Genomic DNA, 13,066 nt, shown 5'->3' on the forward strand with positions numbered 1-13,066 from the left:
CTGATCAATATCCAAGGAGCCATGCCTGCTTTCTCTAAGCCATCTCAGCAGTACTGTACATCGGGCTGTGGCAAACAGTGACTGGCTTCCAGTAACAAAATAAAAATTGTACTTACCTGACACATGTAGTTCAGATACATTTTATGTTCTTGGAATGTAGAAAACTTGAAAATCCCTAGTCCTCTTTTAATTTCCATAAACTTCAGAACTTAAAAATATAAACGTATGATTATCCTCCAAAACTGAGCTGGAGTATGGGATTTTTGAATATTGGAGTACCTCAGGGAGGGGCTGTTTTTCAAAAGCCTAGTTTACTGGTTTCAAGAGTGAGTGCTGAAGGCAGTCGAGAACTGCAAGGTTGGCCCTGTCATTTCCCAGATGTGTGACCAACTGCAGGCTGATGATTAACTAACTTCTCTGAACCAACTTCCCTGGAGCTAAGATAGTTATTCACCAGGACAGAGGTTTGTGAGGTCTACATGCACTACCTTAAAGCTTGCCTAAGTGGCACTCAGCATTGGCACACCTTTTCTGTGAAGGGCCAGATAAATAAATATTTTAAGCTTGGCGGGCTCTAAGGTCTATGTCACCACAGCTGGACCATGCCTTTTATGTGGTAGTCATAGACAACATGGAAACAAATGAGTATGTACCAAAACAGGCTATGGGCTCTGATTTGCTGCCCCTGCAACAGGCAAAGAGGAGCCAGCAAAGGGTTAGTGCAATGTAAGACTCACATTACAGTTCATTTAGAGCAGTTTTCTCGGTAATGACATAAAAAGAAGGGTGCATCTTATACCCGCCAGGTCTGCGTACCAGGGTTTATTGAACACATACTTCAGTGTATAGAGCTGGGTAACAGATGAGACTTTAGTATGAGGCAATTTGGTTTCTGAATTAATGAATTTGACATGTAAATGGCACTCATTTCTTACTTTTTCTCACTGCAGCCTTCCTTTTCTGTATCCCTTTTGAGAGGGCAGGGCGGGGTGAGAACAAACTCCTTATCCACTGTGGGGCAGGGCGGAGTTATCTTCCATTTTATAACTGAACCCTAGCCTTCACCCAACCAATCAGGGTTAGCCAAGGCAGTGACATCACCACCGACCACAGTAAAACCCCTGGGCTGGGCGAAATTCGCTCTCTCTTCCGCCATGCTGCCGGCGTGAGTTGGACAGAGCCCATGCTAGCATGGAAGAGGCTCTTTTGTTTATTGCATCGGACTCGGCTCCCTGGTGGTCCTTGAGGATCACGAAGTCTGGGCGTAATAGATGGGGGCTCGTCCGGGATCCCAGGACCATGAGGGAAGCCGATCCGAAGAGCCTGACTGGCCACGGTAGGTGTGTGTTTGTCTGTGTCCTTGTGTGAGCATTCTGGAGGGAACCTCCAGTAAAACCCCTCATGGAGTTGGTGCCTGAATATGTCTGGCAGATGTGCCATTAAGGCCACAGGCAGGAGGATTCAGAAGATGTTCTGACCTCCCAGGAGGGCCCCTAAGTCAGGAGAGATGTGGAACCCTCTCCTAGAGGGATCCTCATATGGGGAGAGGGATGGAAGCCTCTCCCAGGACGAGGTGAGCTGCGTGAGCCATTGCCTCACCTGCGAAAAGTGACAGGAACCTTTCCCAAGTCTGAGTTTGGTATCTGCGGGCGACATGGCACCCCAGGATGGAGCCAGCGAAGTGTGGCCGGCGTGGCAGTGCAGGGCCCCCTGGCAGTGTTGGGTCAGAGGGGGACTCCCGCAGGGCTCAGTCTGCGCGTTGGAGCGCGGCTGGGCAGTGGCAGCCTCGCTCGGGGAGCACGCACCTGGGTTAATTTGCTGGCTGCCTGGAGAAGGGGAGGCGGAGCTGGGAAGCCGCTGGTGCAACCCGCGCTTCCTCCTCGGGGGCCGCCCGAGCAGCACGGCTGGGGTAGCGGCAGCAGCAGCTTTGCTCTGGGGCCTGGGCCTGCCTGGCGGCATCAGGTCTGGGAGAAGTGGCCTCGTGGGTGAATTTCTGTGCTCTTGTAAGGGCGAGAGAGAAGTGGACCTCTCTCAAGTCCTGTTTTAAGTTGAAATGTTGATGTTGGGCGCCCTCTTGTTGGTTGTTCTGATTTTCTAGGTTGTGGAGGTCCGGAATGGCCAATGGCAGACTCCTTCTAGTGGGTGGCCAGCTTTCAATGTTGGAGGGCCACCGGTTGGCATGAGGCCGTTTAGTTTGGCTTCCACAGAGTTGGAAGACTGTTCTCAGGAGCCCTCTGTTTCTGTGTTCTTTGTAAATTTGCTACTCTCTACCCTCAAAGCAGGCAGGAGGTGGGGGAGGGGAGACACTTGGCCAAGCCACTCCTCAAGAAAGTTTTTATGCATCTCGAATTTCTGTGCTCATGTAAAGGGAAAAGGCCAGTTCAAAATGAGTGCTCATAGTTTTGGGCTGTGCTTAAACTCTTTTCTGTGTACAGAATGAGTTTTAAAAATGGTGGAGATTTACAGGAAGATAAATTAAAACTGGTTTCCCTAGGCATTGTAAGCAGCTTTTGAAATTTCCCGTCCTGAGGCAGGAACTAGATGGTAATGCTGGGAGTCTTCAGCTAAAGAATGTGTTCATTTGCATTTGAATGGCTCCCTTTGTCCAATCCCTCCCCCAGTGATCTACAGGGAATGACCAGATCTGTTGCTGAAACTCCTCCCTAAAAAGCAGGATGTAAAAGAAAAAAAAAAAAAAAAAGACATAGGAAAGTAAAGTTTAGATTTGCCTCATCAAAAATCTAGAGAACAGAATTGAGGCTCTTAATTATTATGTCTTGTATTTTTCTTAGAAATGTAATGTTATTAATCTAAAAAATGCCTAGAATATGGCAGGCTGAACTGTATTACATGTGTTAAAAATATTCTCATTTGTCAGATGAGAAAGTATGTGATGCTTACACTTAAAAAAGTTATTTTAAGTCAGTGATGCAGTATTTTTTTGAAGTCAGTTTTTCTGAAGTAATGTTTTAATGTAACATATGAAACTTTTATATTTGATCTGTTTTGTTTTGTTTTGTTTTATATGCCATTGTTGTCTTTTGTAATCACATTGTAAGCTTGAATTTGGGATTGTACCTGCATCTTATATTTTGTAAACTTTGGGAGTCATTTTTGGTTTCAGTCATGTGTGTCTACTTTATAGATTTAAGTAGACTTCATCACAAAGGTTTATAATTTATTTAGAATTGTGTTAAAACAATGTGAAAACAATTATTTGTATGATTTAACCCCCTGAGACTGCTTGGACAATTTTCATCGATGTTCTTCCGGAGGTGAGTAGAGGGGGGCTTAGAAATGCAGCCTCCTTGGACATTGAAAAAGGACTGTGGACCTCAGAAGGAACATGTACTGAAGCCTCTGGGACCATGTACTGAAGGAATTCAGCTGCTGAACTGGACAATGGGTCTTTGAGGAGCTAAAGAAGGCTCTCGTCTCAGCACCTGCCCTAGCCTTGCCAGATGTCATGAAGCCCAGCTTCCCCCTCTACATGAGTGGGGTAAGAGGCATTGCCAAAGGGGTTCTCACTCAGACTCTAGGTCCCTGGAAGAGACCTGTTGCCTATCTGTCTAAGAGACTGGACTCTGTGGCAGCAGGGTGGCCAGCATGCCCCTGGGCAGTGGCCACCACAGCATTGCTGGTGAAGAAGGCAGATAAGCAGACTCTGGGACAGGAGCTAAGCTTTTCTCCTGGACCAGCCCTGTGTCTGGATTCATAAGACTCTGGCAATCAACCCTGCCAGCCTGCTTCCAGATGATGATGGAGGAACCCATTCATGACTGCACAGAGGTAACAGACGATGAGGTACAGTTCACGGATGGGAGCAGTTACATTCAGGATGGGACCTGATATGCAGAGGCAGTGGTAGTCACCCTGGACCACACCATTTGGGCACAGTTCCAGAACTTTTGGCCTTAATCCAGGCCCTTTGATGGAGACACTGTGCCATCCACAGAGAAAAGAGGGTTACCAACTGCAACCAGAAGGAATTGGCTGAACAGAAGCAAGCCACCAAAGGACCAGATAATTGGTGAACCCTCCATATGCAAGACTGTTGATCCCAGAGGCTCTAGGTCAGAGTTGCCCAGTGACACCAGGTTACCCACTTAAGTGTCACCAAGACTTCTGAACTTCTGTGAGGCAGAGTTGCTAGAAGTACTGTCTGTGCACAGTAAATGCTAAGCAAGGTAAGGGGGTCCCCCTGGGAATTTGGGTCCCAGGGAACTTCCCCAGGAGAGCATTGGTAGGTGGATTTCAGAGATTAAGCCACCAGCAATAAGGTCTAGTTTTTGTAGACACTTCAGATTAGGTTGAAGTATACCCCACTAGGATGGAAACTGCCTCTATAATGGTCAAGAGATTACTCCAGGAGATTATACCTAGATTCGGGTTGCCAGTATCAGATAACAGCCCCACCTTTGTAGCTAAGGTATCTCAAAGTATAGCTCTAGCCTTAGGACAGGTAAAATGAAACTCTGGTAAAGGGATTTAACTAAATATGTCCTAGAATCAGTGAAAATTGGACCAACCCCCGTCCTTTGCCCTCTTAAGGGCCAGGTGTACCCCTTACTGGGACAAGTTTCTCCTTTTTGGGGGGGGGGGATCATGTATGGTAACCATTCCCTTGCTCAAGTCCTTACAGGCTCTGCAGTTTGCTTGTTCCAGATGCACTGCCAGTGCCCACCGCAGACCCTGTAGCCCAGGAACTCAATGTGGGTAAAGAAATTCACTGCCCAAGGACTCAAAGGGACGCTACACTGTTATCCTGAGCACGCCCACTGCTGTTGAAGGAGACGGCACCCAGACCTGACTACATGACTCCCAACTCCTGCATGGCCTGGATCCTGGCAACTAGCGGCCTCACCTGTGAGATCCCCAGCCTGGGATCCACACAGGCCAGGAGGAGAACTGATGCCTGCAGGAGGGGAACTGGACTTCAGTGAGGACAATACTGATGGGAACTGTGGTACTAAGGGTCTTGGTAACTGTATTTGTTGTTTATGCTGAAAGGAAGTAAGCTGAGTCAATGACTTGACTCATGCACATAAGACAAGGGGGGGATGAGAGGGCAGGGCGGGGCGAGGATGGGCTCCTGACTCCACTGTGGGGCAGGGAGGAGTTATCCTTCATTTTGTAACTGAACCCTAACCCTCACCCAACCAATCAGGGTTAGCCAAGGCAGTGACATCACCACCGACCACAGTAAAACCCCTGGGCTGGGCGAAATTCGCTCTCTCTTCTGCCATGCTGCCGGCGTGAGTGGGACAGAGCCCATGCTAGCATGGAAGAGGCTCTTTTGTTTATTGCATCGGACTTGGCTCCCTGGTGGCCCTTGGGGATCACAAAGTCTGGGCGTAACACCTTTCCCCTCCATCTCCTTCCCCTTGCTCCTCCTTCATGTCTTTGAGTGCTGCCTCAGGTACATATTTTGAATGCAGAGTTCTCCCAGTAACTGGCTGGTCTCCGAGTGAGGAGCAGCTTCCTTTGAGAGTTCCACCTTAGGTCCTTCCCTTACCAGCCCAAGGAAGCCTGGGTTTTAATTATGTAAATGCAAGCAGTCATCTTCCAGGAAAAGAAAGATGGCGATAATGAGAAGGTGGGGCAGTCCTCTGTGATTCTCTGAATTGCCAGCTGCTCACATCAGTCTTCACATCAAACATCCACGCTCCCCTTCAAGGATTCCTTCATATTTTAACCAAAAAAGCACAAATGCCAGGAATTTCTTTTTAGGAGCCTAATTAACTGATTTTCCACTCACATGGCAAGTATGAAAATAGCAACGCTATTTTGCAGTGGATGGAGGTGAATTTGCTGCCCCGGGGCTCCCCTTTAATAACTTATTTGAATTTTGATGTAAAGCCCTGTGGAATTGGGAAAGTCCTCCAAGGCAACAAATTAATCACAATGCTGGGCGAAGTCTACATCAGGCTATGATAGTCTGTCCCTGTCTTTTCCGCTTGTGGCTTTTCTGCAACTGCTCCCTGTGCTATGGGGTTAGGCCCAGGATGAAGCCCAGTGTGATTCTCGTGGTTGGAGGCAAGATGTTGTTGGTTCTTCCACAACTTCTAACCGGATTTCGGTTTCCTGCCTTTTGTTTAGGATGACTCATATTTGCCACTCACTCATCTGCATGTGCAACTTCTACAAATGAAAACAGAAATTCCTAGACAATTGAAAAAAATGTTTTATTTACAAGAAAAAGTCTGTACACTGTGTATACATAAAAATATACAAAACCAAAATAGAAAATATCAAAACCTTAAAATGTGTACAAACACCTTTAAAATGCAACCCCTGGAAACCTCAAGCCATAGTTTGAAGAGCACACATTTCATTTAAAAATTGTCATACAAAAGAAAGTCCCAATGCTGTTAAAAAAGTTCACTGGTTTCTACCAGAAAAGTTTTCTAAGTATTTTTTTTTAATCTAGGATAAACAGAATGTGTGATATTATATTATGTCTTAATGCTACCAGTACAGTTAATTTGCTTGAAACGTACCTAATGAGAAGATGCTTTTCTGTAGAACCAATCAATGTTTCTTCCCTGAATCTTGTGAAAGTCATGAGTTGTCAACTTCTCATCAAACTTCAGAGTGACATTAAGCTGTCTTCATGTCATGGGTTCACCTTCACAGTGATGTTTAAATATGTTCACTATACTGAGTGTATGGAAGACTAATTTTTTTAAACAGAAGGACAAATAACATTTGTTTCCTTCTCTTAAAAACTGGTGTTTGTGCTCTAGCCAGTTGCTAAGTGGTAAGAGCATTGGCCCACGAACTGAAGGGTCAAGGGTTTGATTCCAGTCAAGGGCAAATACATTGGTTTCAGGTTCAATCCCAGGCCTCAGTCAGGGCATGTGTGGGAGGCAACCAATTGATGTGTCTCTCTCACATAGATGTTTCTCTCTCTGTCTTTCCCCATCCCTTCCACTCTCTTAAAAAAAAATTAAAAAAAAAAATCAATGGCAAAATATCCTAGGGTGAGGATTAGCAAAAAAACAAAAACCCAACAACAAAAAACCTCCTAGTGTTTGCATAATTAAAATAGGATTATTACAAAGATTTAAGAAATAAAGTTTGATGAAAAAAGACAATTTAAATCCAACCATGTGTGTAGATATGTATATATACAATTATATAACTATATCCATATGCACACTTTTATAACAAGAATGAGAACTAATTCTTTAAATTCCACCGGCCCAAACTTGTAGAGGAATATGCTGTATTATATTTTCTTACTAAAAAGCTTCACCCGTTCAATAAAACAAGAACCAGCACTTACATTTTATCCTTGAATTGACAGAAATACCTTTCATTTCCCAATTTTGTAAAGTCCTAGTGACAGAAAATATGCAGAATATTTTTCACAATGGAAATATCCAGAGTACAAAAAAATTTTAAACTCAGGCACATTTTATGCAAGCAATTCATTTCTAAATGTATCTGCCTTTACAAGCTGTGCAACCACTGGATAGAGTTCTAGACTATCAGAATGTGAGAAGTCACATAGATAGTGTTGTAGAGTATATGCAGAGGCTATTGGCCTATATATTCAGTCATGTATTTCTCCATAATCCTCCCACCTCCTTCTCCCATTTCTTTTCATAGCTAAGCAGAAGTGAGCCAGGTGACTTTGGCCATCAGTCCAAACATGCTCTGTGCCATGTGTTTCCGGAGACCTGAATCTAGTTATCTGTGCAGACATCACATACCATGACGCATGTGAAGCTGACCCCACCTACATCAAAATTCTCCCATCACATACCATGGCACATGTGAGATTGACCCCACCTAAGGTGCCCAATGGGACCTGGTTAATTCAGTGACGGAAGTGCTGCCACCAAAAAGGGTTATTTCTTGAGAAAAGCAGCCCCGTACTGACTGAGGGGAGGGTCACGCTCACAGGGCCAGCACTGCCTTCCATGGGGACAGTGAGAACACTCCACCTGGTACACCTTACCCTCACACCTGGACGGACTGGTGAAAGGAGTTAGGGAGAATCTAGATGAACGTAAGCTGTCATCCTTTGCCAACAGTTATTTCTTTGTGATTACAACAAAACCAAAAAGAAAAAAGAAAAAAGATCAGGAAATATATAGCAGTGTGACCTTGCTCATCCTGAGAGTGAAGCAAGGGGCCAGTGGCCTCAGGCTGCACTATGAGGTCTTGATCAGTGTCCCTTCACAGAGGATGGAGGGTTTAGAAGGGGCAGGGCCTGGAAAAAACACAGTGGGGCTATTCATTATCAACTATGTCATAGAAGGCCTGTGTGTTTTACTGCAGTTCATATGGAGCCTATAAGGACTTAATCAACGTCTGGCCAAATATTGCACTTAAGACCCATTTGGTTAATACTCAAAGCAGTCATCATGCTAACTCTAACTGCCTAATATTTTGAGAGGCAAAACAATTTAAACTTCTAAATTGGAGAACGCCCAGCCCATGCTATATTAGTATGTGTACCACATTTTTTGAATTTTAACAAATCCTGAGTCCCAAGAGTCAAGACCATAATAAATTCAAAGATTTTAATTAAACTCCTATATCCTCCAGTCTTTCTTATCATTTCAGTGACATAGAAAGCACTTTAAAAAAGTATATGAGTTACAACATAATGCAATTTAAAAATCTTTGAAGTGTTTTCTGGGGCTTTGGACCTTGAGTATTTACACTGACCCAATACATTTTCCTCTAACCAATCTTTCCAGTCATCCAGTGGTTGACCTGGTGACGGGATGTGGTAAGGGCTCACGAGGACCACTGGGGAACCTCCATTCCCTGCATTTGAGGGCAGAGCCAGGGCTGGGGCCAGGACTGCAAGAGGACTACTCACTGCACCAGCGCTTTCTCACCCGCATCCAGCATCACTAGACATGGGATGAGACTGAGCTCTTTAGGGAAATAAGGGAGTAAAGCGCTTAACATAAGCTAATGTGCAGGAAAAAATTACCCATCCCTTCTCATACACACAGAAACGAAGCTCTCACAGGGACTTTCATGGACACTGCCATATTAAAATTTCAGTTACTTCACTATTACAGTAAAGATGTCTATAGGATTCTGCTATCCATTTGGATTTCTGCTGAGATGAGCCAAATAGTCGTCAGTTTCTGTAAATCACTTTGCTCAAGAAAGCAATCCTGAGAGGGCTCAGCAAAAAGCAATCTTGAACAAAAAAACTTTCCATAAGCCTTCCTGCCATTCACACACTCTCTAGGGGAAAGGTACTTAACTAAGCTATTGTAGTCATTGCAAAGAAGTGTCAAACAGATCAGTGAAACATGTTTTGGTTGCATATTGAAATAATGCAATGTTTAAGTATTTCAAATGTTTCTGTTTCACTCTGTTCATCTCAAAATCTTTTTTTCCCAATATATGAGTGACCAAAGTTTAGATTAAGTAAAATAAAACTGAATATAGCTATTGCCTTAGGTGACCATTTCCCCTCCAGTTGTCTTTCCCCTGAAGCAGATACATGTTTTCCTTGTTGCTAAAGAACCACACTTTCACACCATCTTATTTAACTATATGGCTTTGTTATGTTGCTGACATAAAACACATCTGTAGAAATGAGGACAGGATTCTTAAACATTCATCTCTCCATTTGTGGGAAGAATTAGTACCAGGTTTCCAACAGCTGATACTAACCTGCAAGAAATCCTCATAAAAGACAAAGATGTGCATCCCGGAAGGAGTTACTGCTCCCAAACCCTTTCTTCTGGGTTGGAAGGAGCCCTTCCCATTAGGGGTGTCCTCATTGTCCTGTGTATGACTAGGAAGGCCATGGGGAGGACTGGCTGGTGAGAAGGTCCAAGACGGAGTGCTGGGGCGGGGAAATGTCCCAGGCAGGGCTACCCTGCAGCCTTGTTACTCTGTGCTACTCACCAGTGCTGCTCCTTCCTTCTGGGGGATGCTCCCCGTTGATAAGAAAATCGTGCAGGAAAACCATGTCTTCTCTGTGTGCAATTATAGGCTGGACTGTTCTTGGCCTGCTTGACTTGATGCTCTATGGTTTCAGAAATGTGTCTTGACATCGAGCAAATCACTTGTGGCCACGGGAAGCACAGATGGCGAATGCAACGGTTTGGAAACACAGGCACCTCACAGGAATCCTAGATTCCTGGTGTTAAAATAAACACAGCCGAGTGGCAAGTCAGATATTTGTCATAAACTCCAGAATCTTTTTGATGAATGCCTGCACAAGTGACGTTCGATGCTCTAAACACTGTACCTCAATGTCCCTGCAGCCTTGTAGACAAAGTCAGATATTTGTCATAAACTCCAGAATCTTTTTGATGAATGCCTGCACAAGTGACGTTCGATGCTGTAAACACTGTACCTCAATGTCCCTGCAGCCTTGAAATGTCTAAACCTTTCTTTAGTGTTTAGTGTGTTGCAGGCATCAGCTCTGTCACTAACACCAGCCCTGATAAGCTGTGCCCACAGCGTGGAAAAAACTTAGCAGTGTTGTTGTACATTTCATTTTCTTCCAGGTATTCTGTTTTGTGCATCTTTCTTGATCTTTTTCCCCTTTGAATTCCATTATAGATTCAAAGCAGCAATAAATACTCAAGGGCTTAGAAAGAGAAGAATTCTCAAGGCCATCACTAAATTGCAGTTTAAAGACTCAAGACCACACCTAAAATACAAGTTCAAGTATTCTTTTGTGACTTAGCGCACAACCGTAGTACTTATTGCACATTGGTTCTCCAGAGACCCTTTTCAAGAGTTAGGGGCGGGGCAGTGCACGGCCCGCAGCCCTGGCAGAACCACTTTGCCCTTGCGGTGCAGGTCCCCTTGGGCACCAGTGTTCAGGCGCTGCACCAGCAGCTTCTCGTAGAGCAGGGGGTGGTAGGCCCCGAGGGTGCAGGCCGCGTCGTAGTACAGCTCGTGGTAGTGGCACAGCTCTGTCTGCCTGACGGATGGGAGGTATTCGTACACGTGCACCTCACTGCACAGGGACATCATGAGGAGGATTCCTGAGGCAGAAAGAAAATGGAACCCGATGACCTCCACGGGGGAAGTTCCTACTGGCAGGGTGGTGGGGAATGAGGGTGAGCAGGAAACCTTGCTCTCCAGGCTTTCCACTTCCAGTGAGTGCGTATACTGGTTCATGGGTATGGGGCATATGAAGATATAATACTAGTCTGGCTTGTGTGGCTCAGTGGTTGAACATCAACCAATGAACCCGGAGATCACACTTTGATTCCTGGTCAGGGCATATGCCCGGGTTGTGGACTCTATTCTCAGTGTGGGGCATGCTGGAGGCAACCGATCAATGATTCTCTCTTATCATTGGTGTTTTTATTTTTCTCTCCCTCTCCCTTCCTCTCTGAAATCATTAATATATATATAATCCCTTATATATAAAGATGTTATACTAGCAGCCCTGGCTGGAGACTCAAGTGGTTGGAGAGTTATTCTCTACATCAAAAAGTTGTGGGTTCAGCCGAAACTGGTTTGGCTCAGTGGTAGAGCGTCAGCCTGCAATATGAAAGGTCCCAGGTTCAATTCTGGTCAAGGGCATGTACCTTGGTTGCGGGCACATCCCCATTGGGGGGCGTGCAAGAGACAGCTGATCGATGATTCTCTCTAATCCATGTTTCTAACTCTCTCTCTTCTCTCTGTAAAAAGTCAATAAAGTAAAATAAAAGTTGTGGGTTCAATTCTCAGTCAGGGCACGTATGGAGGCAATTGATTGATGCTTGTCTCTCACATCAATGATTTCCTCTCTCTAAAATTAAAAAAATACATATCCTTGGGTGAGGATTAAAAAAAAAGATGTATATATATTTATATATATAAATTTGTTCAATTGAGTACTGTGGATTGAAAATAAAACACAAAGTTACTAAATTTAGAGACCGCGATCTAGTGAGTGACAGATCTATATCCCCAAGTTAGACTATCAGGTATCAGATTCTACCCTCAGGTCCCACATGATTTGCAATAGAACTGCTATGTTCCAAAGAAACATGTTATATAAAACTGATTATAAAATAACTGCTTGATTAGAAATTAATATAAAATAGCTGTTTGAATGAGAAGAAATGGAATTTTAAACAGAGTTTCATACTAAAAATTATTTTTTCACTGAAACTGTCAGTATTGGAGTTGCTTTAATTTCTTTGTTTTACTGTTCAAATAGAGAGCTGTAACCCAAAACATCACAGCAAACGGAGTTTGTGGTCTAGGCCAACAGGCTTTCTTTTCCTAGAGCCACCTCGTTAACACCCTTTAAACATTAAAAAAATGTGCACACTCCTTTCATTACAAAGATATGCATTCCCTACCATGGAAAAAGCAAAGTCACAAAGTAAGAGGCCATATTTGTTTGTAGAGGATAACCATACTTCTAATTAATCAGCCCTAATTTGCACCACGAAAATCCCCACAACCAGAGAAAGTCCTGCCTAGGAGGCACCAGGAGAGAAGAGAGGAGGGGCCGGGTTTGCCCAGGAGTTGCAGAAAGCTTGCCCAGGGAGGGGAGGCCCAAACCTAAAAGGGTGGCCTGCAGACAGAGGGCAGGAAGGAAACAGAAGAAGGGGTGCTGCTGCCGGAAGGCCAAAGGTACCTGCTTGGAAGTCTCTGAAGATGTGAGCCGAGAGCCACATCTGAGAGTAAAGCACATTCCTAATGAAGAGAAGGTGAGGCCCTTCAAATTTGATGAAGTAAGTAGTTGTTCCCAAGGGCAAGGTTAAAACCCCCAGTTCCTCTCAGTTCTGGTGGTTTCCTCCTCCTCTTCCTGCTGCCCCTCTGTGGCCCCTTCCCAGGGTTAGCAGGAAGTGACAGGCACTCAGGTAGGGCCCAGAGGGACCCACCAAGGCAAGGACAGCCTCTTCTTCCTGAAGTCTCAGAGGGGAGTGGGCACTATTCTGAGCTTGGGCCACGCAGGCGATGAAGTCCCGCCTCTGAGAAGCAGCTACTGCTCTATGAACATTTTCTATTCCTCACAAAATCATCTATTAAGAACTGACATGGTAAATGAGAATGCCATGTGCCCAGGGAGAATTAAATTCTCCTTTATTCACAGTTATTTTCAACCTGCAACCAACAAGAA

The 13,066-nt window shown here is 44.7% G+C and overlaps 1 protein-coding gene and 1 long non-coding RNA gene across 2 annotated transcripts in view; one reads left to right on the top strand and one right to left on the bottom strand.

Moving 5' to 3' along the window:
• The first annotated feature begins 6,169 nt into the window (after window positions 1-6,169).
• Window positions 6,170-8,065, top strand: LOC118724488. Its single transcript, XR_004989600.2, has 2 exons — window positions 6,170-6,733; window positions 7,032-8,065. It is a non-coding gene; the product is annotated as an uncharacterized LOC118724488 (long non-coding RNA).
• A 532-nt stretch (window positions 8,066-8,597) lies between these two features.
• ST6GAL2 (ST6 beta-galactoside alpha-2,6-sialyltransferase 2) overlaps window positions 8,598-13,066 on the bottom strand; it is a 76,193-nt gene continuing 71,724 nt past the window's right edge. The window contains exon 6 of the mRNA XM_036447344.2: window positions 8,598-10,985. Within this exon, the coding sequence (XP_036303237.1) occupies window positions 10,729-10,985 (257 nt within the window). The 3' untranslated portion in view covers window positions 8,598-10,728. The remainder of the gene's footprint in view (window positions 10,986-13,066) is intronic.

Source organism: Pipistrellus kuhlii, unplaced genomic scaffold, assembly GCF_014108245.1.
Source record: "Pipistrellus kuhlii isolate mPipKuh1 unplaced genomic scaffold, mPipKuh1.p scaffold_m20_p_2, whole genome shotgun sequence".
NCBI classification, from domain to species: Eukaryota; Metazoa; Chordata; class Mammalia; order Chiroptera; family Vespertilionidae; genus Pipistrellus; species Pipistrellus kuhlii.